The sequence below is a fragment of the Macrobrachium nipponense genome, chromosome 11 (genome assembly GCF_015104395.2).
Source record: "Macrobrachium nipponense isolate FS-2020 chromosome 11, ASM1510439v2, whole genome shotgun sequence".
In the NCBI taxonomy this organism is placed as follows: domain Eukaryota; kingdom Metazoa; phylum Arthropoda; class Malacostraca; order Decapoda; family Palaemonidae; genus Macrobrachium; species Macrobrachium nipponense.
The window spans coordinates 52,637,371-52,664,407 of record NC_061087.1 but is presented as its reverse complement, the minus strand read 5'-3'; the positions used below and the strand labels follow the sequence as shown (position 1 = coordinate 52,664,407).

Below are 27,037 nucleotides of genomic sequence, written 5' to 3'. Positions count from 1 at the left end.
ACAACAACCACTTCCTCAGAACTTTCTCTAAGTTTAGTCTGAATCGCGCTGCTGGAGTCGACAGTGATCAGAATTCCTCTCTCAGTGATAAACTCAACAGACATAACACTTTTGCATCAAATCCTTTATTGACAGTCGCTGATGTTAGTGCATTCATTGTTACACCGAAACCTTTGGCAGTTGCAGCTAGTCCAACAGCATTTACTGTCAGCCCATTGCCTAGAAACCTGGTAACTTTAGTTAATGGACCATTTACAGGCACCACAGCCAACCCTCAACTTGTTTCCACAGTAATAGGCAAGCAGCTTGGATCAGGAAACACAGGTTATACATATGGTGTGGGTTCTGGAGGCGGAGGTGGAAGTTTTGGAGGCTCAGGAGGTAGTGGAGGGTTTGGCGGGACTGGAGGAGGTAGTGGAGGGTTTGGCGGGACTGGGGAGGAGGTGGAGGTTTGGCGGACTGGAGGAGGTAGGAGGTTTGGCGGTGGACTGGAGGAGGTAGTGGAGGGTTTGGCGGGACTGGAGGAGGTAGTGGAGGGTTTGGTGGGACTGGAGGAGGTAGTGGAGGGCTTGGTGGGACTGGAGGAGGTAGTGGAGGTTTCGGTGGAGGAGGCAGTGGAGGAAGTGGTGGGTTTGGTAGTGGCGGAAGTGGAGGAGGTAGTGGGGGTTTTGGTGGAGGAGGCAGTGGTGGGAGTGGAGGAGGTAGTGGGGGTTTTGGTGGAGGAGGCAGTGGTGGAAGTGGAGGAGGTAGTGGGGGTTTTGGTGGAGGAGGCAGTGGTGGAAGTGGAGGAGGTAGTGGGGGTTTTGGTGGAGGAGGCAGTGGTGGAAGTGGAGGAGGTAGTGGGGGTTTTGGTGGAGGAGGCAGTGGCGGAAGCGGAGGGGGTAGTGGGGGTTTTGGTGGAGGAGGCAGTGGCGGAAGTGGAGGAGGGGGTGCTATGATGGGATTTGCAGCAGCTATTCCAGGTGGAGGAGTGCCAGGAAATGATTACCCTTTACTCGCCTTCATCCCAAATACTGGCTTCTCTTGCCAGGGCTCTCAACCCGGTTACTATGCAGATACGTCTCCAGCAGCCAGATGCCAAGTAAGTGCTCTGCAAATGGATTGTGCTTGGTGTCACCTCGTCATATCTGTTGGGTCACCTAATCAGTAGTATTATTCTCTTGAATCTAGTATTGGTGACAGGAAATGCAGTACTTTTGGAGATTTTATAGATAATACAGCGATTTTTAGAAATCTATGTAAACTCTTCAAGTCACTCTGCAAATATAGAATACATTAGAATGCCTTACCTCAGTACATAGTTATGATTATTTTCAACTTGCATGCTTTGCAAATTGTTTCCTTCATGCAAACAGCTTCTTAAATAATACTACTAATTTGGCAGCCCTTTATGCTTAGCTAAACATAAACAGATACACAGAGAATAATAGGTAGTCAGATTTTATTCAAGGTTGAACAACTATCCATAATTAATATTTTGCAATTTTTCTAACATTAATGAAAATCTTTTAAAATTTCCTAGATATTAACATGTAACTCACCGCATGTGGCTCAAACTTAGCTTCTTAGTATTGAGATAGACCAGTTTAAGATAAAAACATTTTGAATAAGTATCTAGAGAACAAACACAACCACACTTGATATTCGAACTAATAAAATCAACCCCATTAAAATCATCTTGTTGAACACATATTTCCCTTCGATCCTCACCAATATTTTATTGGGGTCAGATGCTATAGCATGATGCTATAAAATGTAGAATGCGTTAATAATTATCCACCCACAAGTAAATCCACCAATACAAAATTTGAAGTCAGGAAAAGGAGAGAACTGGCCATGGTTTCTTGACTGTGGTATGATTGGATTTTATATGACAATAAACTGTCTGAGAGCTTCAGACAAATATCTTCTTAAGGAAAAGATAAATCTTATGTCTAATTTCGTTGTTTCCAGAAGATCTCTTATTTATCTGATTCAAAGTAAATTTTCTGATAGTCCGTTCTCTTATGATATGTCATGATCTGACGAGTGTCTGATCTACAAACTGTGACAAACCAGACATTCATGTTTTTTTGGTGACTGACAGACTCACATTACCTCTTCTGGATTTCATTAGTATCATTATTCAATGAGGAGTGTGGTGTATCGAAAAGAATAATTCAAAGAGAGAGAGGTAACAGTGCCCAGTTTGTTAATGCATTATGGTTCCACTACATTGAGTATGATGTCACTGCTACTATCCTTGACAAACCAGAATCATCCTAAGTTATTTCCAACATTTGAATATATTCTGCCTCTGGATTTAGAAAGAAAGAATCAAGAGAGCCCACATGTGATGCAACTGATTTCTCTCACTGCTTCTACAAGCCCATAGAAAGTATTCTGTGGGTGCTTGTTTACACATTTAGGAATCCAGCTTATATCCATTGGTGGATGATTTTGTACAGGAATGTATTCAGTCTTAACATATATATGATGCAGTGTAGTTTTTAATCCCCTATCCAAAATTTTAAACACCAGAAGGCTTTATAAACTGATTAAAAACTAAGTCACCCCTATCACTTTGGTGGGAAGTGGCCAGATTTGTTGGGTGAACTGCCAAAATGTGCATGTGTGAACTGATGGCCCCAGTTAGGCTGTTACATTGATGGTATCCATTTGCAAAAATCAAATAGTTTCTTCTACAACCTGCAGCTTATTTTAGCGGTAGACTTTCTTAAGACCTTCTCAAGTGTGTGAAGGATGAAAAAGCCTTATGTTGCTTTTACTTATGGAAATCCTCACTGAGAATTTGCAAGTGAAAACTGTAACATAACTCTTAAGTAATGTGCAATCATGATGGCAACTAATGTCAGCAAACACCTGTTTTTTTTATTTTGCTGTTTATATCAGTACTTGCTGTTGTTTACACTACTGTTTTGCAGGAAATAGGAAGTAGTAATAGCTGTTAATTATAAGATATAGTATTGAAATATTAGACATACCATAAGTTTGGTAAACCTTGTAGAATGTATGACGATTTGCATTTGGCCTACCGAATGTGTGATTCTAGGCCTATTAATAAGTCAAAAGAAAACTTGAAAATAATATGCCACATCAGTGGAATCTGCCGAAACTTGGTGTGTTGAAGCACACTTAGGTATGATGATGGATGAGGTGGTACCGATGAATGTCGCCGGTACTTTGTTTACTATAATTCCCTATACAGCACAGTCACTTCTGGATTTGAGTGTCTTGGGTATATGCAAATTTGACATAACGTGTAAGATGATTAAGAAAAAAGAAAATGGATTTTCATGCAACAGTTCTAAATAATGCGTGTGTATCAAATTGGAATAGCTGCCTATTAAATACATTCATTCAGACACGGTGTCCATTGCTGTGAAATTGCATTTTTTTCTGTCTTAACTGATACTTTTTCATTTAACAACGAATGGCAACTGACCGGCTAATGCTGGTAGTAATTGAATTAGTGCTAAGCATTCCAAAACATCAATTTCTTTGGAAATTAACATGGAAGTGCTGAAGTGGTATGATTGTGGTGAGACCACAGTATGTATCAAAATGGTTTTAGGCCTCAGTAAGACCACATGTCACACGATTTAGGACAACAGCAAAAGAAAGAAAATAAATAAAATAAAATTATGTAAGTATACTGCCTCGTGTTCCTGTAGATACTGTGAAAACATCTTACTAGTGTTGTCTGAGTGAATGAAAACAATGCTTGGAATCTGGATTCAGAACCAAAATAAAAATAATATTAATGTAAGCTCTAGAGCAGATATAGAAAAAATCTTTAAGCCTTTATGAAGACCTGTACGACAAAGTTTGAGTTGGGTTGCCAATATAAGATTCACCTAGGATTCCATGATAAAATTGTCAGTGACTAGTGTGTTTCTGCTTACCCAGAACTGCTTCATGTCCTGCAATCTTGAAGATGATAATTGAGGAGGGGAGTTATGAAGCCAGAAAGATATTCAACTTTGATGAGATGGGTCTTTAATGGATAAAGATCCCTTGCAGGACCTACATCTCAGTTGAAGAGAAGACAGCACCAGGATTCAAGACAGTGAATGACTGAACAATGTTGATGTTTGGGGTTGACATGGCAGAACATAAATTGAAGCCAGTGGCAGTATATCACACCCATAGTCTAAAGACCTTGAAGCAAATCCACTACAATTTCATGCCTGTGTACGTGTATACAAATGCCAGAGGTTGGGTGGCAACAAGAATGATGCAGGATTACATAAGCAGTGGCATGCAAGATGAATTAGAAAAATACTGCATCTCAGAAGATACCCCCTTCTGTATCCTCATAGTTCTTGACAACACTTCTATCCATCCACCTCTCCTCACTGACCTTTACTCAAACATCAAAATAGCATTCTTGCCTCCCAATACAAAGTCTCTAATTCAGCTTGTAGATGAGCTTTATGATCTCCATAACAATAATGGAGGGATATCCTTAATTTCATTCAGGAGTTGTGGCAAGAGGTGTCAGTGCAGTGTGTGTACAGTCATTGTGGAAGAACCTTTGTCCTGATTGGTCCACACTTTTCCTGACTTCAGTCCTTTTATCTGCTTGGGTACGAGGGAGGAATGAGGTAGATGTGTCTCCTTTTAACTTGAAGCCATAATGAGAGATGAATGAGGAAAACAGCAGTGAATTTATTCATAGGTTAGACATAATTAACGGGTGAGGATCTGCTGGAATGGGAGGAGAAGCAAATAGCTGAAGAAGAAGGAGGAGGAGAAGATGCACAGGAATTGCAGGTTGGAATACCTCAATGCAATCATTGATTGAAGACTATGTTTCATGCTTTGGCACTTATTCAGGAGCATCTTCAACTGCCTGCAGATTATAATACTAACATGGATCAAAGCAATATCAAACAACACAAGATTTTGTTGGCTGCTGCATGCCATGGGGATTAGCTGCAAGAAAAATGGCAGAATGCAAGACAGCCAACAATTGACTTATACTTTAGCCCATTTGCCAGCACCAGTTCTCACACCTCTTCTTGACTAAAACCTGGGCTTTCAAGACTTGGCATCCTACCAGAGAAATTTTATCTTCTACACATCATTCAGCCTATCCTACCAATCTGTACCCATCTCCTCACCATCCCATCAAGCCATATGCAGCCTATCTTCAAGTAATTCTTTTCCATTTTTGTAGTTTATATGGGCTTATTGTTTGATAACTATTTTACAATTTAGTGTGGTTTTTACTAAAAATAACTATACGTATATAGTAAAATATTAGGTAAATTTTTATAGTGCTTTCTTTTTCTTCCACATTCCCCCACCCCCCACCACCTTTGAAATCTGTTAGCTGGAATAATCCCTTATGCCATGAAGCTCTTCCATTCTCTTGACCAAAGTGAGGGTGAGGAGGAAGATAGTCTTGGAGGTCAGGTCCCTATTTGAAGCTTTCTTGAGAGGTTTGAAGGGAGATTTCCTCAGGAGGAAAAGGACCTTGGTCATGTTTCACTCCGGGGACCTCAGTCCCCTTGGCGGGCACCTCCTCTTGGAGTATTTGATGATGGGGGAAAGTTCCCAGGAATCTAACAAGTCAATCCCCCTTGGTTTGAAGACGTGAGCCAAGGTGACTATAGCTTTTTACTGTGGTGATGCAAAGGGTTTAATCCTCCCGCTGATACACCAGGAAGTCCATTATCTTTCTTACAATGGTCTTGAGTGGATTGTAGTCCCACTCACAGCAATTACAACAGACCATCCACTTCCCATGGTACACTCTGGCAGTTGAAGGCCACAGAGTGTCTGAGATTGCTCTAGCAGCTTGCTCTGAAAAGCCTTTCTTTTGCATGAACTTCTGGAGTCTCCCACATTGAAGCTGGAGGGAGCCTACCACTTGATGGTACTTGCCATTGTGCTCCTGAACCAGGGCAGGGGTTATGGGGAGCTATCTTGGGTCATCTATTAGAAGGTGGAGAAGGTCTGCCTGAGTGGAGCAAATTTCACTTACTTTTTGTCATAGAACCTGCTGATAAAATATTTGAATTCCACCACTGTCGAGGGGGTATGTGTATCAGTCGCACACTACCGATGTTTGCCCACTAAACTTTCAGCATGACAGTGTTGTCCCTCATTCAATGTGTAACCATCATGGTGCTTAATCTTAGTTAATAAGAAGTCTTGCAGACGAAAGCCCCATATATCATTACCATCCTACATGGTGCAGTGATCCAGACTGACCTACGACACAATGAGCAGGTTTGCGAGGCCATCGCCTGGGGTTACTACAAGAACAGCAAGATTGGCCCACCCCAGGCACAGCACTCCTAAAGAAGGACTTGGGGACTGGTTTCAGGACAATTACAGAGGCAATTGAAAAGCCATCCTATCCAATGTGGGGGAACAGTGCCCAGACGAACACATGGCAAACCTTTTTCCCCCAAGAAATACAAGTATGCCATGACTGCAGTCCCTTTCTGAGAATGGAGAAGATTGATGGATGATTCACTGAAGCTCAGCAGGATACCTTGGTATGAGGCTATGCTGAACATCAGATTAAACTTTGAAGAAAAGTTAAGAAGTGCCATTGATGCCCAGTTTTCCAGAGAGTGATGGACAGCTCTCAAAGTAAAAGATGCATTCGAGGCTATTTTGAATGTTATTATGAAGACAGAACAAGGCCATCTTTGGGACAGGAATACATTCACCTGTGTCTGCAAGATGCAATAGCCTGTTGCTGTAAGGGTGTCTGGAAATTAGCATTACGTGACAATACACATCTCTCTAGTGAGGAATGAATTATGCTTCTATTGAGGGTGAGGCAGCGGTTGTTGTCTTGTATTTGAAAAAGGCACGCCTATTTTTTCTGAGGTGCCCAAATTCAATGCTTGTGACAGATCAGTGTCCTTTAGTTAAACTATTTGGTAGTCATGAATTGAAGCACATTGACAATCCAAGGCTTTTCTGGTTGAAAGAGAAAAACATTGCAGTTCAGATTTACATTGAAATATATTGCTAGCAAGAAAAATACAGCTCCTAGCACTTTATTTTGATACCTGAGTCTTAAGGCTACCCCAGATGACGTAAATATCATAGGTGATGAAGATGTGGATGTTAGGGCGTCTGCCATGGTGATTGCATCATTGCAAGGCACAGAGAATGACATTATTGTTCTTGACAGTCAGGTTGGTGAGAGATATGCTGGTGAGGATGCAGATTACCCGCTACTGCTGAAAAGAGTTCAAGAGGATGACAGGCCCAGAAGTAGAAATTTAGTAGAATCTGCATCGAAACCATTTATTCAGACATAAGAGAGATTCAGCCATGTTGGTGAGTTGGTAACATATTCATCTGTTGGTGCCCAGTGACTTAGGAAGCAAAGTTGTGAGCAGTCTGCAATCATGCCTGTAATGGAAAGGGACTTAAAGTTTCAAAGAACTGAATGTGAGACATGAAATGTACGTGCACCCTCCCAACAACAAGAACCTTTTTTACCTACCCAACAGTCAAAATATAATTTTCAAAAGACTGTGGCTGACTATTTTACTTAGAAAACAGATTATATTTAGCTTACGCTGACAGGTTGACTAGCTGGCTGGAAGTGTGTTGCACTTTGCCAATGGCCTGACATCATCGAAACTTATCCCTGAGATGAAAAGAATGTTTTGCTGGAGGAAATATGCACAGATGGGGGTAGGAACCTAGCAAATGGTGAGATAACAGATTTTTAGAGATGTGGGTTGAAACCTCAACTCTCATTAGCTCATTACCCACACTCAAGTGGACGAACGGAAGTAGCTGTTTGCTCTGCAAAGGAAATTGAAAGTGAATATTTCCGACCCTGTTTGGGCCATTTTTTCCAAATGACAGTTGTAAAAATATGCTAATTTCATCAAGTATTAAGTGCTTTGTCTAATATTTCTTTTTCATAAAATTATGATTATAGCTTACACAGTATCATTGCAGATAAGAACTAAAATCAGTAACATATTCTGGTTCATCTCAAGAAGTGAGCTGTAGAATTTACTGTTTTGCCTGTGGTACATGTTGACGTCAAACACATGCCCTCCCAGAGCAAGACATGTTTTACATGTGTTGAAAAAGTTCACTTTAAAGCTATCTTTTCAGAAAATCACTCCTCAGTACAGACTGCTGAAATGCTGAGCATCTTACGAGTTGGCTCGGAAACTGGTGTAGCTCAGGTAATTGAGATTGACATACTGGGTAATTATCCACAATTGTTCAATGGGAAAATGGGGCTATTGAAAGACAACTAAAACTGCCTATTGAATTATAGAGGGTGGACAAATAGGTGAATTGCCTGAGCTTGACCTAAGACCACATACATTCTTGGATCGACTGGTTGAAGTCAGACTCACCCTCAACTGGAGGAAATGTGATTTTTAACTGAAGAAGTTAACCTTCTTTGGTCACAAGCTGACTAGTAATTGAAGGTGTGGTGCCAACCTAGAAATTGAGTGAGGTAAGCTTATTCTTACAGTTGGCTAACAGTGGAATCTATTCAGACTTATGTGAAAAAGAAACCGAATTCATTTTGAAGAGTGAGTAGCAGCAGGCTTTCAAAACTTCAAACAACTGGTGTCTAACACAGTGTAGGACAGTGACTCACTTTCAAGTGGATTGCAGAACCCATTTTATCATATTCAGCCCGTCTGAGAAGGAATGTAACTTGAATATGGGACTGCAAATATTTTAGCTTGTATTTTATTATCTACCCTTTGAATTGGAAACCAGCCCTAAGCTGCTGGAACAGACAATGGCCTAAAGTCCAAGCCTACTGCACATGATGAGAAATGGATTTTCAGAAGACAAGTGCTTGATTTCAATATGAACTACAGACCTGGCTGTTCAAAAATTTCTGATCGCCTATCTTGCCTGAACAACCCTGGTTTGAGAGATTCTATTGAAAAGGGTGGCACTGCTGACTATGTGTGCGAGGTGGTCATTGCTGGTATGCTAAATGATACATTTTCAAGATTTTGACAAAGCATCATGCTAAGATTAAGACTTAGTTGCATTGCAAAAATGTATGGTGGCAGGTGACAGGAATGATGCTAATGTGCATAGTGCAAACATGTGAAAAATAAACTCTAAGTTTTCAGGCTCAGAGCCAGAATGTTGTGATTTGACCAATAAGGACACCAAGGCATTAGTACACCAAGTGCAGACTCGTGATAAAAGTTTGGTGAACTTGTATGGACTGGGAATTTGTTAAACTTTATAAAAAAAAAAGCTGTAGTTGCTCACTTGTACACCAGTGGAACCTATGGTTCAGCCACTGCCAAATGCAGCATGCCAGTATCCTGCAACAGATTTGTTTGGCCCATTGTCCCTGGAGAATCAATAGTTGTCATTTATTGTGGATTATTTATTATTGTTAATACTTTGAAGTGGCTATAATGAAACTAATTGCACAAAAAAACTGATTACAGCACACATATTTGGGTGATATGGGACACCACATACTTTGCCAGAACATGGCAATAGTCTGTCTGTCAATAGATCCAACCAAACCTTCCCTTAGCTATTGACCAACTCCTGTTCCCAGCACTCCCATTTCAACCCATATAAATCGTGGACAGGCCTCAGTGGGTGGCACTCCCATATCAGTTCATTCTGTTCACCAAAGTCAGATACCAATGCGATATAAAGACAATGAACTGTCAGAATGTCGCTATATATTTCATTGTAATATTTTTGTCATAAAAGATAATGGACACTATGCTTTATAGTGGAATGTTTTATTATGATAAAAACATTTTAGTTTGGTTTTGGATGTTACCTCAATAACAGGTTTATTATGGTGATTGACTTTAGAATATTTCAATTTGGTGTGTGCAAAATATCAGAGATCAGGGTCTTGTGAGTATTTTTCATGTTCAGGGTCAAGCTGACGGCTTGTAATGACGCAGATATTTGTTTGAAGATTTCAAGATGAGTTGTAATCTACATCACACATTTTGAGTTTAAGATTAGTTATTTTGTTCTTAATTATGCCAGAACACTAAAAATTGTTCATGATGCCAAACTAGTCTAAGAAAAGTATTCCAACTTAGCTTTGAACAGAATGAAGAAGGACGATGTTAACCTTTATGGTAAAAGTTACTTTTTGGATGAGAAGGAAGCAATGTAGTATTGAGTTTTTTGTGGTGAATATGGAAGGCAGTGTCAGAATGCTTGTTGTAACTGTTTTGTTTTGTGTTATGAGAGGGAGGAGAGAAAACCAACAAAACCTTGTTAACTTTACTCTTAGTTTACAAAGTCCTACAACACAGTCACCTAATTCTGATAATCTGAATTTGAGTATGGATCGTTCCCAGGCAATGGAATTTCTTCATTTGTTTCTCCACTTATGTTTTTGGCTTTGAATAGACAAGTTAACTACAATGTGAATAAATAAAAGTATCTACTAAAGGATTCAGGGCCGATAAAACACTGTTTTTTGCAACACCTTTTTATCAAAGCATCGGATAAAGGTGAAAGTTGGCAAGTATATGTTTTATAACCCTACCTAATTTTTGCACGGATTTTAGTGCTTAAGTTCAATAGTTCTGGTACTTATCAGAGTAAAAGTGAGTTTCCTACAACAGAGCCATCAAAATCGCAGGTAAGAGTTTTGAACACAATAGTGATGTTAATCTATGACGTCATGAGGCTCCACCCACAGTAAAGGGAAGTTTGCATATTGATGAAACGTCTCTTCACTGTGGCTCTGAGCAATTGCCAAGTGCGTAATCGCTAACTGATATTAGTACCCATCCTAGGCTTCAGCTTCAACGATACCATTGATGGCGAGTAGGATTTGTCATTGCCCCTCTGATCGCATTATCATTCTCAATAACTTTATTATTATTATTTTATGGAGGTTTCATCACAACTTCAAACGCAGTTGTTGGGACCAAGGCTAAGAGAGACAAGGTCTACCCAATTGGGTGGAGTCGCCTCCCACCAGGGGTAATTATGTACGTACCTTAGAGGTACCTGCTCATCATGGCAATTCACCTGCTGATGCTAGAAGGAGGTAGGCAAAGCTCCGCCTACTTGGGGTATTTGGGGGGAATTGAATTGACCTTCTCTTTCTCTTGGTTATAGTTGGGACTAAGTTATTAGATTGGAATTCTTCCATATTCTTGATATTCATATTGTTTCTACTTTACGAATAATTCAGTGTATGTAATTAATCCACATAATGAACCATTCTATAGCTCATTTGTTAGATCTAGATCCATTCAGGGCGGGAATTTAAAAAGACAATCTGTTTTGTTTTACCTCAGGATCCGACACTAAAGCCTTCTAGTTGCTGCAGCAAGAGACAAGTGTTGCCAAGTCACCATTACCCACTATAGAAATAATTACCTATTCATGCTATAGAGGACTCTCCTATGATGTCACAGCATTGTAAACAAAGGAAATAACAAAATTTGTTGTTATTCTAAGGAATTATGAACCATATCACGAAAAATAGCAAGTAAGGACAATTCCTGAACAAAAAATTGATTACACTGAGTCTCTGGAACCTGCAGTGCATGGAAGATATATAGAAATAAACTGAATCTTGTATATAACAAGGGACAGTTGCCGTTGTTACACTTTCAGATGCGATTTAATAAACATCCTTCCATAGATTTAAGTGGTGAATGCAATTTTGGACATATGGATTATGGTAAAAGTTCATATGAATGCTGATATTGAAGAAATCAAATAGGCGAAATGTTGCCCAAATAATGGTTTGTGGTGTGACATGGGATTTTTCCACGGATTATTGAAACTTTCATTTCTTGTCCTTTGTGTGTATTTGGGACCTCGTTGTCAATTGTTTTAAAATTGATTTCCTTTCTAAGTAGTCCGTTGGCGCGAGACCTCTTTTCAGTTCGTGTATTTTGTTGAATTTACATAGTTTAATTTCAGGCCAGATCATCATCATCCCACCCAATTATTGAGGCATACAACCTACCCAGTCGGGGGAAATTTTCGACAACACTGGCTCTTTGTTTGCAATTTTGATATTTAATACCAGTCTTAACAAGATTTGACCAAAATAACTTCCTAGCGGCTCTAAAACATCTACCATTTGACAGAGAACGCAGCGGCTCTTAGTGAATTACCTTGTGAAATAATTATGCCCCAGGATTCTTTAATTATTCACCATTATCACTAGTTACACTAATAATTAATAACACTCATCACTAATGAAGTGATCTGTGAAGATTTTCTTGTCTTGAGGACTCTCAGTGAGCCCTGTGTTTCCTGGAGATCCACTCAGCTCTCCTCCTTTCACTGATCTTTGGAGTTTCTTCTTCTTGATTTCTCACAACAGCGGCGACTGAATAATAAGATTTGTCGTCTCTGTTTGACCTATTGTGACACCCAAACACACTGCGAGTGTTTACCATCTAAACGATTAATAGGTACAACATCATTGCATATTTCTGAAAAATCGTTCTTATCATGACTGCGGGCGTCGCTTTTCCACAACACAGCTGACCTACAACATGGCCGACTTTACATCCAGGCCTCATTCTGGATCGAAAACTATTTATAGTAAATCTTGCCACAAGTCTTCTCGTTTGTATAGAAAGTGGCAAGCCGTAGCAAAGATGAAGTCTTGGAACCACAGGGACAATTTCATACCCTTCTGGCCATTATCTAATTTGTTGAAGTGTAGACTGTTAGTGACTAACTGCCTACCTGATGGATGGGAGGAGGCTCATGACGTCTTTATTTATGTCATGAATGATTTTTGGATCCTTTTCTCGAACTTAGGTACTAAAGAGTAGGCTACCCACTTGCATAAATTAGGTAGGGTTATAAAATATACACTTGCCCACCTTCACTTTTATCCGATGTTTTGATAAAAAGTTGTTGCCGAAAAACAGTGTTTCATCGGCTCTGAATCCCTAGCAGTAGATACCCGATATATATATAATATATATATATATATAATTTATATATATATTATATATATATATATATTATATATATAATATATATATATACATTATATAATATATATATATATATTAGTATATATATAATATATATATATATCCCTCTCCTGAAGTGTGGCCAGGGTTCCCAGACTGGCATAGGAGCTTATTTTGATGCAAATGCATTAAAGTTCCAAAATCAACCTTCAAACTTCACTAGTCAGAGATTGGTAACAGAACTTGAGTTTTTGACCCTACTAATAAGGACGTGAAGTGCAATCTTTCTCTCAATGGGTGGCAACTGTATGTGGAGGTCAGCCCTTAAGTCATCACTCTTTAAGTTGATTCTGGTATGTCTTTCCTTGCAGGACCAGACAGAATTGCTGTTTATTGTCCTAAACAGAATGCAGAATTTATAGCTCAGGTCCTCGTGAGGAAACATTTTGGCGAGTCCTTGGTGTTACCTCAGTCATGCTTTCTAGAACCTTAGTTGCATTCAGTGGCCTTCAGACCTAGAGAAATGAAAACTTTGCTACTGGGGCTTGGCAGCTACAGAGGCATCAACCCTTTTGTGATCTTTCCCAATTTTTTAAGACAGCGGATTTCATTGCTCCTAAGATACCTCTGTTTTCTGAAAGATAGTTGGACTTTCAACTTTTTCTTCCGTTTGGAGGAAAGAAAACATTGCTGCTTACCCTTTTGAATATAGGCTGATCTGTTACCCCTGTTTTATCTACGAATTTTGAGAACCTTATCTCTAGGTGTTTTTCTAGGTTTGACAAAGATAATAGCCTACTCCCTGGCCTTGGTATTTGTGATCCATTCTTGTCAGTATCTCTTATCTAGCAGAGTGCTCTTGATGAAGGTGCAGAGGCAGGCATGGTTGGTTTAGATTTTAGTGCAGCCTTTAATTGCATGGTGTATCTTTTATTAATATTTTAAGTTGATTTTTAATAGGAAGAAGCAAAAGGGTCTGTGATGATGGCCAATATAGTGACTTTAGTAATACCCTTTCAGGTGTTCTTGGACCTTTGCTATTTAACTGTCTATACTAGTGACATGAGGTAGGTCTATACTGGTGACATGAGGTAGGTCTGAAGGACAAACTGATCGCATACGCTGGTGTTGCTACTACTCTAGGTGATGTTCCTTCCCTGTGCCCTAGGTGGGTGCATGGGCGCCGCCACACGTGGGGACAAGGGGGCCACTTCCCTCCCCGAGATGCAGAGTATAGCAGCGTCATACTTTTAAGAAATGTTTAATTTCAGTTACACAGTATAAGGAACTATTGAAAAGAAAGTCAATGTAACTTTCTCTATCTTTTTTCATTATCGCATCTTGCTTCACTTAAATTAGTCACTGCACATAATACATGCATACATACATACATACATAAATACAAATACATGCACACACACGCATATTATATAATATATATTATATATATATATTATATATATATATATATATATATATATTTATATATTTATATATATAGATATAATATATATAATATATATATATAGATATATATATATATATGTATATATATATATATATATATATATATATATATATATTATATATATCTATATATATATATATATATATATATATATATATATATTGTTACGATGTGCCAAGTATCTGGTTACCATGCATCAAATATTACCTCACAAAAGCCAGACACCTGAACCCTCATAACACGTTTAAACGACTGAATACTCTAAAGGCAACAGTGATCCCTTAACAATTACCAGTATTGCAGAAAATCAGACTAAGTTCATCAAAACAGGTGTGAGGTAATCTTGTAAGTAATCAAATTAATCAAAGGGCATCACTCCATCAACAACTTTAAAAGTCTAAGTATTTCCCTGATTTCAGAAGTCTAAGTACTTGCCTGGTTCTAAGTCACTTCAAGAAAATTGAAGGAAAGCAAATCAATTACCACTCTATGTTTCTACCTAACATAAATATAATCATAATTAAATATACTTATACTGGTGTAAGATAAAGAAAACACTTATAAAAATTTTAAATACAAAAATTTATTATTAAATTCAAAATTTATAAGTGAAATTCACAATATCAGGGAAAATTACTGTTACTTGAAAACAAAGTAAAGTTTAATTAATTCTTGAATCAAATTAAGTAAAATTAAATCAAAATTAATTCATCACAAAATTCAAGAAAATTAATTCAATCAAAATTCAAAAGTGTTAGGCAATAATTGAAATCAGAAATTAATTCACAAGTACTAAACAATAATAAAACTTGAAAAGAATTCTAAGTAAATGCAAATTAATTCACAAGTGTTAAATTTAAATAAATGTGTAATGATAAAGCAATGAAAATAACTAAGTCAATTAAATTGTGAATGCAAATGAAAATATAAAATAAAATGACACACTTCAATAAGAAAATGAATAAGTGCACAAACAATGGAACAGACACAAACACAAAAAAAATCAGCAATGTGTAAAAGTGTAAATCTTTTTCACTCAAAACACCTGTAACCAACAGTTTTTACCAAACCTTCGTAAACATCTGTTATCAGTTAACCACAGTTCCTATCAATTATTAGTTATTAGTTGTTACCTAACCAAACACTTTTCCCATTAACTTTTAGTTATTAGTTAAACACAATTCCTATCCGTTATTAGTTATTAGTTAACCAAACACTTTTCTGATTAACTTTTAGTTATTAGTTAAACACAGTTCCTAACCATTATTAGTTGCAACTAATAAAAATATAACACTTTACCTTTTTGGTATACCAACTTCTTTCTCTGTTGCAGTTTTGTCTTACACAATTTCACAAAAACCAGGCGCCGTTACGAAATAATGTCTGTTCAGATTCCACAAAAGAAACTAAATAACACTAAATAAATTCTAAGAAATATCAAACATGAAATTCTAAAACGTTACGAGTGACCAATTTACGTTACGTTAATATAATCTCAATGATGTCGCGGGAGAGAGAGAGAGAGAGAGAGAGAGGGAGATCTAACTGCCTCGAGGTTCTATGATCGAATGAAATCTCTTCCTTTTTGGAAACTGGGCTAGGCAGATGATGCAAAACGTTCTTGGCACGAAAGCTTCTCGAATCTTCGAAACTGATGCAATCTCACATACAAAATGTGCAATACCCACATGGGACTTGACAAAGATATACGCGTATGAGTCCAGTCTGTTAAAAAAAAGAAAGACGTACCCGACTCGATTGAGACGGAGGCTGGGCAACAATTAAAATTGACATGTTTTGACAACAACACAGAAGTCGAGTTCGCTCGCTATCACACGTGATGACAGATTAGAGAAGCAAACGGAGATCTCTCTCTCTTTACGTTATTAAGTATACAATTCTTTTATAAACACGTAATGCGGAAATCTTGAACACACATTTTTAAAATCCTATTCTAAGCTATCTAGGAATCTGAAAAAAATGTTACACAATCTACAAGACATTTCAAAGAGGGAAAACATGCATTTTGAAAGTAGCAATATATAATGATATATATTTATATATATATATATATATATATATATATATATATATATATATATATATATATATATATATATGAATAACTTTATCACGAAGTATATAAAACGTGATGCTATGTATAAATAAAGGTTTTTTGCCACGAAGGAAAAAATGAAAAAGCGAGATAGCCAAGTACTTTCGGTCCTGTTCAGACCCTTTACTGAGGCCCTCAGTAAAAGGCCCCGAACAGGACCGAAAGTACTTGACTATCTCGCTTTTTCATTTTTTCCTTTGTGGCAAAAAACCTTTATATATATATATATATATATATATATATAATATATATATATATATATATATATATATATTGTATATATATTATATATATATATATATATATATATATATATATAATATATATATACATACTATATATATATATATATATATATATATATATATATATATATATATATATATATATATATATATATATATATATATATATAAATACATACATAAAGTAATTTTATCTATCTATCCATCTATCTATATAATAGATAATTTTATCTATCTATCTGTCTATATATATAGATAGATAGATAAATATATAGATAGATAGATAGATAGATAAAATGACCTCTATCCATTAAAGCAATACAGGCACTGATTCTTATCTTTTAATGAACCTTCTAGTTCAAAGGGTCAAAAGTGTTTGTCTGCTTGATACCGGAGACTATCAAAGTATGCATTAATTAAGATTTGGCTTCCCTTCGAAAATATGCCATGGGCGCCCATGCTTAGGTGTATGGTTGCAGAATCTTTAAACAGAGATCATATTCATAAAAGGAGTAAGCTTTATGGTATGAAGCTTAACTGATAAAACTCAAAGTAGGAGAGTTTGTCAACTCTGAACACATTAACCTTTGTATTTTGATTTTCAGATAAATGGTAGCATGCAGTGTGGCATGCAAGTGACTCTTGCAAGTTTTTAGATGAAACGATTGATAAGAAATTTACTTTTGAGAACCACACACAGAATACTGCTTCCCCTCTTCTTCTGAAAATGAGTATCTTGCGGAAATGTTTTAGAATGTTTTCTCATGAAGCTGGTTTTTCAATTCTTTTTCTCCTTCCTTGTTTGGAGTACTGTTCTCTAGTGCGGTCTTTGGGCGCTGGCTCATCTCAGACTCTTGGAGAGAATTATTTCATCAGTCAAGTTTATTTTTCCGACTTTTGATGTTGACTTGTGGCGTAGACTACAAGTGAGTTCATTGTGTGTTTGTCATATCTACTTTGCTGCAACACTAGGCAGGCTGCTGCTTCAGAGTGATGTTATCAAGTATCTGGTATAATATTATTCAGCTGTAGGTGGTTTATTTTGGCTATGAATAAAATGTCAAATAGTTTCTTGGTGCATTGAGGAATCTTCTGATCTCCAAATGGTTAAGTTAGTTACAAATTCTTACCTGCTTCCTGCTGATGTCTCCTTAATGAAGACGTTACAGTTTTATTTTCTATTACATTTATACTTATTTACTTATCACCTTTCCTAGGCTCTCTCTCTCTCTCTCTCTCTCTCTGCAGGGTGATTTTCATTTGGAGTCCTCTTGGTTTTAGAGTCTGCTGACTCTGTCCAAAGTGGTTTTCAACTGGAGGTGTAAAGACAGTTGTAGATGGACCTTAATTTAATTTACCATAGAAAGTCTTTTGCTGATAGTTTTTATCTAAAAGGCCTCATTCTTGTTCTGTGGCTTATTATCTTTTCCAAACTTTCGCCAGAGCTCACGATGAATCTTTTGTTAGAAACATAGGTTGACAAGATCACTTCCAGACAGCTTCTGTTTACCTTTACATTATCCTTTTCAATTAATTTGCCAAAAAAGCTAAAGTTTCCATGGCTAATTATATGTATGGGTCTGATTGTCATAAAAGTATCCTGCCATTATCCTTGAAGCTGCAAGAAACAGACGTAGCGTCTTCATTCCAGCTGAGGCAACAAATTGAGTAAAGAGCTCTCCTCGGTAGTGGGAAATGTAAGACATGTATTGCTCAAATGACCTCTAAAAATTAGCTTTAAAAAGAAGATTTTTGCATTTCGGTAATGTTAATCTTAACATTTTGAAAGATCACGAGACTCTTTCGCTAGACTGCATGTTGAGAGAAATTGATAATCATCCGCCTTTTCATTTCTTTGGCCGCAGTTACTCTCCATTTCATGAAATGGTTTGCTAGTTAGCAAACTCCAATTTGTGTCAAACTTGCATTCTCATAAAACACATTTTTTGGCGTGATGAGTGCTCTTTGCAATGTATATTACTGAATACCCACGACATGCATTCATTTGCATGTGGTGAGCATATCTGGTGATTTTCAGATTTGTTGAAGAAGCCGACTTTACATCAAAAGATTTAATCCTGGTCTATTTTTCAATTGAGATCAATTTTTGTGAACTGACATTGTGAAAACATTGACAAAGTACATAAGGCTCTGATGAAATATTTAAAAAACCTAACATTTTCCTTAAGTGTATTAGATTTCATACATTTTTAACCCAAATAGTTTCCAATCAAATATCTATGGCCTGCATCAATGATCGTAATAGACAGGACATCAGAGGACTTGACCAAATCATGAGGCGACATATGACTGTGTTCCCAGCTGACCTTCCCGAAGTATCCTGGGATCCCCTACTTCACTCTTCACACTTTTATCATTCATTTTTCTCGACCTTGCGAGCAAGTTCCTTAATGCTGAATCCCGTGAACACATTTTTTTTTTATTTCTTCAATGATTTGCTCAACCATTTGTCCTGTTTATCTGATATGATTTTATGAGATCTAGGTTACCAAGCCAAGCACTGGGGCACTTGCAGCCATTCAGCAATTATGACAGTGAAAATAGCGTGTTGGAATGGTTGGACAGTAAGATAAAAACAATCCAGAAAATTAAGAAGACGAAGTATATGGATGTCAACACGAAACTGGTATGAAACCTTGCTGTCAGGCAAAGTAAATGTTAGAGAGGTTAGAGAGCAAGGTTGTAGGAAGGAATGAGGATGGAGGTAGAACAAAGGTCTAGGAAGTGGCTGCAGCTGGGGACTGAAGGGAAGACATTACAGACACCATTTCGTAATGTCTACATCATCCGTCCTGTTAAGATGTTTCAATTTGCAGATCTGTCAATGGTGAGTCAAAGGGGCAATATTTCTTTAGTGGGTCACCTCGACATACATTTCCTTTGAACGACTAAGTTTTGAGTTTCGGCCACTGGGTCAGTTTAGATCTTGTTTCCACTTATTTGATCGTCAATATTTCTGACAATTGAGCAAAAGACCGTGATACTAAAGTATTGCTTGTAAATAACTCCTGCACAATGTAAACTAGTCTCTACCTTGCTATTGATGACCATTTTATATGACCTTTTGAAATTGACCCATTTTGCTCTTTAAAGGTGGTGTTACCTCCTAGTCCTAGTGTCACTGACGCTTCTCCATAACAAATATTGAGCTCCTCTTTTTTCCTGTTCATGATTACATTCTTGAGAGACTTTTCCTTGCTAAATCTGGACTATTTCTTCGTGCTTACAAGCTGGTGGCTACGTTCTTCAAAATGGTTTTCATTTCGTTTCTTCCATTTAAATTTAAGTTTCTTAAGATTCAAACCGACCCTCTTCATCTTAATTTGTGTTTCCCAGTTTACTAACTCCATTTTTGTCTCATCAGATTCTTTGATAATAGGAAAATCAGCCAATTATTTTGAGGGGCTGCGCAACGTTCAAGTTCTCACCAATACTCTCCGGAGAAACCCTTTCAGAAGTTGAAGCCGAATATAGGTATATATTTTATCTAAAAGGCGGCTAACTGCATTTCTCCAAATTCGGCAACTATCTGATAGGGATACCTCATCCCTGTTCTTCTATGCATCTCAGCTGAGGCCACGCAAATTTCAACTTTGTTGCGCAGTGAATCATTTAGGGGCAAAACAAATGACCTTCCCATATTTATAGGTAAACTCTTGCTGTTGTATGTTCTGAAATTTAGCGAGATCATTCTGTCGAGATTCACACAGTGAGAGAACAGAGACTTGCGTGAAAGTCCCCACTCATGACCGCTTTTTTGGAAAGAAGTTCAAAACTGATATGTTTCTGGTGGGCATTCACTTATCAAGTACAGTTCGCTGGTTGTGTTATTCTTTGCTCTCAACTTATCGTGCTTAGATGTCAGCTATCTTGCAGATACAAAATGATATTAAATCTTGGTTGTCAAATAAAATATGTTTCCCTAAATACATTTATTTCTAGTCTCAAAACCATAGGAACTTTCCACCTTTAATTGGGTAGTAGTAACCGAGTTTTGTCTTAAACGGTACTTGATAACTTTCATGAGTCGGTAAACTTGGACATTGAATTCATGCTTAGTTTTTGGGCGCTCAAAAATGTATACAAGTTCGCAAATCCCTCGAGACCCTCATGCGATCACTTCCACAAATCTCCTTGGCGCCTTCTCTTCCGCTGCTGCTCCTCGCCCTGAGTCATTTTCATGTGCTATAATACTATGGTCTTTCATTCTATGCCAGATACGGACTCCTTCCCTTTCGCCTTTCCTATATATTTCGTTCCATGGCTGTTATTGAGTTAATGTAACGGCGCTCAAAAGGCCACAAGGCGAGGTTACATTTCTATTAGTCCTTATTTTCGGTAAACCTATGACCTCTATTGAATGACTCGCTAAAATCTCTGACCGCAACTTTTGCCCTGTGCTCTGTCTGGGGGATAAACAGATTCATTCACTCGTGCGGGTAAGGTCGGTTGGTGTCCGGCATCTGGGATCATCTAGTTCATCATTATCGGCCCTAGCTTCTCCGTTTTTCCCTATCGACACTATATGGAATTTTTGTGTGAATTTTACGGCTTATGTGTGCCCTTGTTACGTTTTTGTTTTCTTGTATTATTAATCTGTTGAGTTTATACAATTTCAGACATTGATTCCATATATATTATATATATAATTATATATATATATAGATAATATATATATATATATATATATATATGTGTGTTGTGTGTGTGTGTGTGTGTGTGTGTGTGTGTGTGTGCGCACACACACACACACACAAATAAATAAATATATATATATTATATATATATATATATATATATATAGAGTATGTGTGTGTGTGTGCATTTGTGTGTGGTTTAGAAGTAGTGGCTTTAAGGCAGTGTACAGTAAATAAAGAGAATCTTTAGCCAGAATCTGCCTGAGAGGCTGGATGACGAGAAAATTGTGTGTTACTGATGCCTAACAGAAATGAATGTAGTAGTAAATATTAGTGTACCATACATCTGTTGTCTTAAGTCTTATGGATAATGTTTGGCCTTTGCAGGTGTACCACATTTGTGAGAGGCCGAGCAGAATGCATTCCTTCCTGTGCCCCAACGGAACCATCTTCAACCAGCAGTATTTTGTGTGCGACTGGTGGTTCAACTTCGACTGCTCCACTGCTTCCAACTTCTATCATCTTAATTCGAAGATCGGAGTCGTTGTAGGGGGAGGAACAGGGGGTGGTGGGGGTGGGGGTGGGGCGGCGGCGGAGGTGGAGGTGGCGGCGGTGGTGTTGGAGGTGGCGGCGGGGTGTTGGAGTGGAGGCGGGGGTGTTGGAGGTGGAGGCGGGGGTGTTGGAGGTGGCGGGGGTGTTGGAGGTGGAGGCGGGGGTGTTGGAGGTGGCGGCGGTGCTGTTGGGCGGTGGAAGTGTTGGTGGTGGCGGAGGATTTGGGGGTGGTGGGGGTGTTGGAGGTGGCGGGGGGGAGGAGTCGGTGGTGGGTCTTTTGGTGGCATTGGAGGAGGGACAGGAGGGGGAGGAGGAGGTGGGGTTGGGGGGGGTGGCGGATTCCGGCCAACCCCGTTGCCAGGAGGGGGTGGAACTGGTGGCGGAAGGCCGACTCCAGGACCAGGATCAGGAACCAACTCAGGAGGAACCGTGACTCCTCCCAGCACTTTGTATCAGTGGCCAACATGAGAAAGAGAGAGAGAGAGAGAGAGCACTGCGTCAGTCAGGTCTCACGAATGTTTTATTTTAAGACCGAAATGATCCTCCGTCCTTCCGAAGACTGAATGGCTGTTGGTCATGTTGCGCAATTTTGAATTTAAGCTAACAGTGAACAGCAAATCCACAATGTAAGTGAACACATATTGCATTTTCAGCTGTCTGTCTCGCCAGCTGTCATTTCAGTTACTGTTTAGCTTTGTTAGACTGTATACAAATATTTGTTTTGTTATCTGAGAGTAAAACTGTGAATTCGACTATGTTTTTTCTCCGTCCTTCTTTAGGATGTCAAGTGGTCAGTTTCCCAAAACCACGTTTGAAAGGCTGGTGGCCAAGCAGCATTGTTTCTATCGTCTGGAAGTTCCAGAACAGTCTTTGTTTTTTTTCTAGAGTCAAGAAGTCAGGAGATCATTCGCGACTGCAGTGCCTGGAAGGATGGCACACCCACCGGTCATCCATCAGAGCTCCTGAACATATTTTGTTTTTAATATCATCGCCGTTTGGTCATCGGCCAGAAACATAAATAAACTGTAGCTGTAACCATTACTTGTGTTTGACAATTCAGGACCTGACAATAGGTGGAGCTGTCTTAGCAAAAGTAGTAGGTACCATTGAACCAGATCAGGAGTCTGCGAAGTCCCATACAGACAAGGAAATAAGGACGTGACTCGTCTACCGTTTCCAAACGAGAAGCCCCGATGCTGCATCTTTCAAAACGGAATGAGGGTTTTGAGCATCAAATACTACAGGAAATTAAAGGACTGCGAGCAGGGTTTTCAGGACTCCTTCCTACCTGAGGCTCCGTAACAGGTGACTGACTGACTGTTCACATAAGAACTTTTAAGAGATTCAACTTTGGCAAGACAAGACAATATGGACAAATTACATTTATGTTAAACATCCACTGATATTGTAAACAAGTAAGAATGGAACACTTTTCAAAATCAAAATACAATAAGCAAAAGATCGGTGTTGTAAAAGTGATTGACAAATGCGAACTAAGAATAATGTGAATTAAATTGTAGTAGCTAAGAATTACAAAAGAAAAAGTAAACAAAACTGGAACGAGACTTTGGTTCTTGTTACAGTTGTTATTTGTTCATTGTTGAATTATTCAAACAAGTTTAACAGTCCCTCCGCATCCCATTCTGAATATTTGCTTTGAACTGTTTCTCCACTGAACAGTTCCACTCATCATATTGATTACTATTATTATCAAGGGTTGCATGAATCACAAGGCGAATTGAATAATAGAAAGCATTCATCAAAAAAAGCTATTTGAGAACGTTGGAGATGGATCACGTCAAATGTATTGACGCTGTTTAAAAACTAAGTCTTAATTAAAACGATGTCTTTTAGTGAGAGAAACTTCGGATATCTGTAAAATCTATCGTTGAACAAATCGTTTGTAGAAATTGGCTATTATAGTTGAGCAAAAGCAGAGGGAAGAGCAATTTCACTGACAACGAATTGTCTTTAGCGTAACATGTTTATTATTTTCAGAAACATTCTGAAGAAAGTAAAACAATACTACGTATCTTGTATCTTTGTGAATGAATGTCAAAGAATTTGTACTCGCCTCTCCTGTTCCTAACCTATTTTCCCATCGAGGTCCAGTGTTCTAACATACGTCAGGTCAGTAGGGACAGGAAAGGGACGATTTTTCTTGCATGGGAAACATCCAGTGGTATGTGCAAGCAAGTGCAATCGTTAGCATTAATTTTGCATATAATATCTTTATCTACCTCCCTCTCTCTCCCTAGGATATATATATATATATATATATATTATATATATATATATATATATATATATATATATATATATATATATAAGGCAATTGAGTTTGATGAGAAAGAAGTGAGAACACATGAAGTTAAAGTAGAGGGAAAATGGGGACTAAATGGAATAGATGAAGAGAAGGTAAACTTTGACGACGTGATTTCCTGACCATAAGCCACTGACAAAATTGACGAAAACCCTCTGTGCTGTAGTATCAAGGAGACAAAAAACAGCTGTGTATACTGACTGGATTGCTTTCCCATACTTGACGACCAGAGAACGTGTTGCTGCTGACCATCACTGACTGATCACAAGTAAAGCCCAGTTCCCAGTCTTTCTCTGAGGATGAAATAATCTCTAACAAAGTCTCAGGTTCTCAAAATGGAGTTTTGCTAGTCGTTTTCCTATCTCACGGCAGTCCTAATAGTTTAAGCAAATTAGCCCAAAAATGGGTCAAACCCCGAAGTAATTTGCAAGAGGCCATATTTGGTACCATTAGATCCACAATTTCCTGTAAATTAACTCACTGACAAGCAGACAAGGAGTGGGCTTTTTTCTAACAACTGCGCTGTGGTGTCAGTAACTAAGATATGGTCAAAGAAAGTAAATTAAACCGCAACTATCGTAATAATCAAGCAAAATATCAAGCCTGCGCACTGTACTTTTACCTTACATTTTATGCTATAGCTTAAGTATAACATATAATAATGCCATAATGTTTGCATATATCGTATAGGGATAAATTTCCTTTAAAATGGTTAAAACTAAATTAAAAACATACGGTTGGTTTAAACAATATTGATGTTTGAAGACTTTAATTTATTCTTATACGTTGTGATGTCAATAATTAATATTAGGTCAAAATAAGTATATTCAACCGCAAAAATCATTATAATCAGGTAAAATAACAAGCGGGTGCACTCTACTTAACCTTGCATTTTATGCTACAGTTTAAGTATAACTTAGAATAATGGCATCATTTTTGGATATATGGTACCCAGATGAATTTCTTTTAAAAGGATCAAGACTAGATTAAAATCGTATGGTTGGTTTCAAAGATATTGATGTTTGGAAACTTTAAATGCATTTTTCTCAGTTTGTAAAAATCGACGCTTGCACCCTTGCCCCGCTGGGCACCTCAATTCTTCCTGGTCAACAGCTGCGACGAGGATGTCCCCCTGTCAAGACTCCGTGCAGCTGCCCAGAAATTCATTCCCTGCCGCAAGACCTTCTCTGACAGAAGAAAGCAGTTCCGACCAAAAGCCCTGAGTGTGGCAGATAAGAGTAATTTTTTAGAAGAATCGTGCAAATGATGATACAAGCTTCAAATTTGGCACAATTGTTTTCCCAAGGGATACTAATCAAATCTACCCAACTGGCTAAAAGAAAATCCAAAATGTAGGCCATTTTTCAAGATGGCCACCAAAATAACCACCCAAAGTTGATGTTTTGCTTATAAGTGTGGATTCCTATGTTTTTAAGCCTGCTGATGTAAATTTTCTAGTTTATAACATGGTTAAGGCACTATATTAAAGGAGTGATTGTTGGGCACTACCAAGGCACATTGGTGACATCACTGCTGTCAAACTCAGCATGGGGTTCAGTGTCATCTAAGTAGGAAATTTATGTTGGCATCATACTGCAACAACCTACTAGTATCCCAAATGCTGACTAATCAACCACAAATCAGTTAGGCAACCGCACCTGAATGGACAGGATGTGCCAGCGCCGGAGAGCCGAACCAAGGATAACAGGGGTTTAGTTATCTGGAACTTATGAAACTGGATGAATGATCGGACTAGGTGTATGGCAGAGTGCAAGAACATAGAGTTATATCCCATCCAATGATCAAAGGTGACGGAGGAACAACTGGGTTGACAGAAGACCTGTCAGCAGCACTTCATAGGTGGGTGGTCGCTGGACCTGAAGTTAGTCGTCTACCAGCTGGATACGAGACACCGAGTGCCTAGAAATCTTTCTTTGAAAAGGTGAAATCATTCTCTGCAGTGATGCAGGAGACGGGTAACCCATTCCAAGAAGAATCGGGAGACCTGATGGTGTTAGATACAAAAAACATTGCAGACCCAACTCTAGCTGCAATGGTAGCTACACATCACCGAGGCGAGGCAAAGAGCAGTTCCTATCATTTATGAAAAGGCTAGAGGATGAAGCTGAAAGTCTTTTCAATCATCCAATCAAGAAGAACCCTGTTTCATTTTTCAAACAAGAACAGGCTGAGGGAATTTCTAAGGAGAAAGTCCTAAAAGATGACTGTCACTTATTCTGGCGACTGTTCATCTCAAGCCAGAACAGACAGTGTGACTTACAAGAATCCTTCAAGTGCGAGAATCAGTCATGCCCTGCATCTCTCAATGACAGCGCCAAGTTTCATATGTGTCAGAAGTCACAACTAGTTGAAATTCTTTAAGTGCAAGTGAATGTCCCAGTGGGAGAACCAAAGGGAGATACAATCATCATTGATGGCTCAGCACTTATCAATGCCTCACCTCCAAGCACTTCACATTTAATGACTATGCCAAAAAAGACATCATCACAAAAGGTGGAATCCTATGGTGCTCGGTACAAGCGGGTGGACATAATCTTTGACGTATACAAGAAATCAAATCTGAAATCAGAGATGAGGTCAAAATGGGGAAAAGGAATCAGAAGAAGAGGGACAGGAACAAGCAAGACACCAGGAAACTGGCAAAGCTTCCTTCGTGACCCCTGCAACAAGACTGAAATGACAAGCACAGTCACCGTCACAAAAGGAGAGGATGCCATTAGCAACACAG

At 38.3% G+C, this 27,037-nt stretch overlaps 1 protein-coding gene across 1 annotated transcript; it reads left to right on the top strand.

The window, feature by feature from the left end:
- Positions 1-601: 601 nt before the first annotated feature.
- On the top strand, positions 602-22,433 carry LOC135208675 (uncharacterized; the record flags this gene model as incomplete). The annotated part of the gene is made up of 2 exons (XM_064241111.1): positions 602-1,081; positions 21,801-22,433. Coding segments are annotated over 2 exons (1,113 nt in total), but the record flags the coding sequence as incomplete, so codon positions are not given.
- Between the last annotated feature and the right edge of the window lie 4,604 nt (positions 22,434-27,037).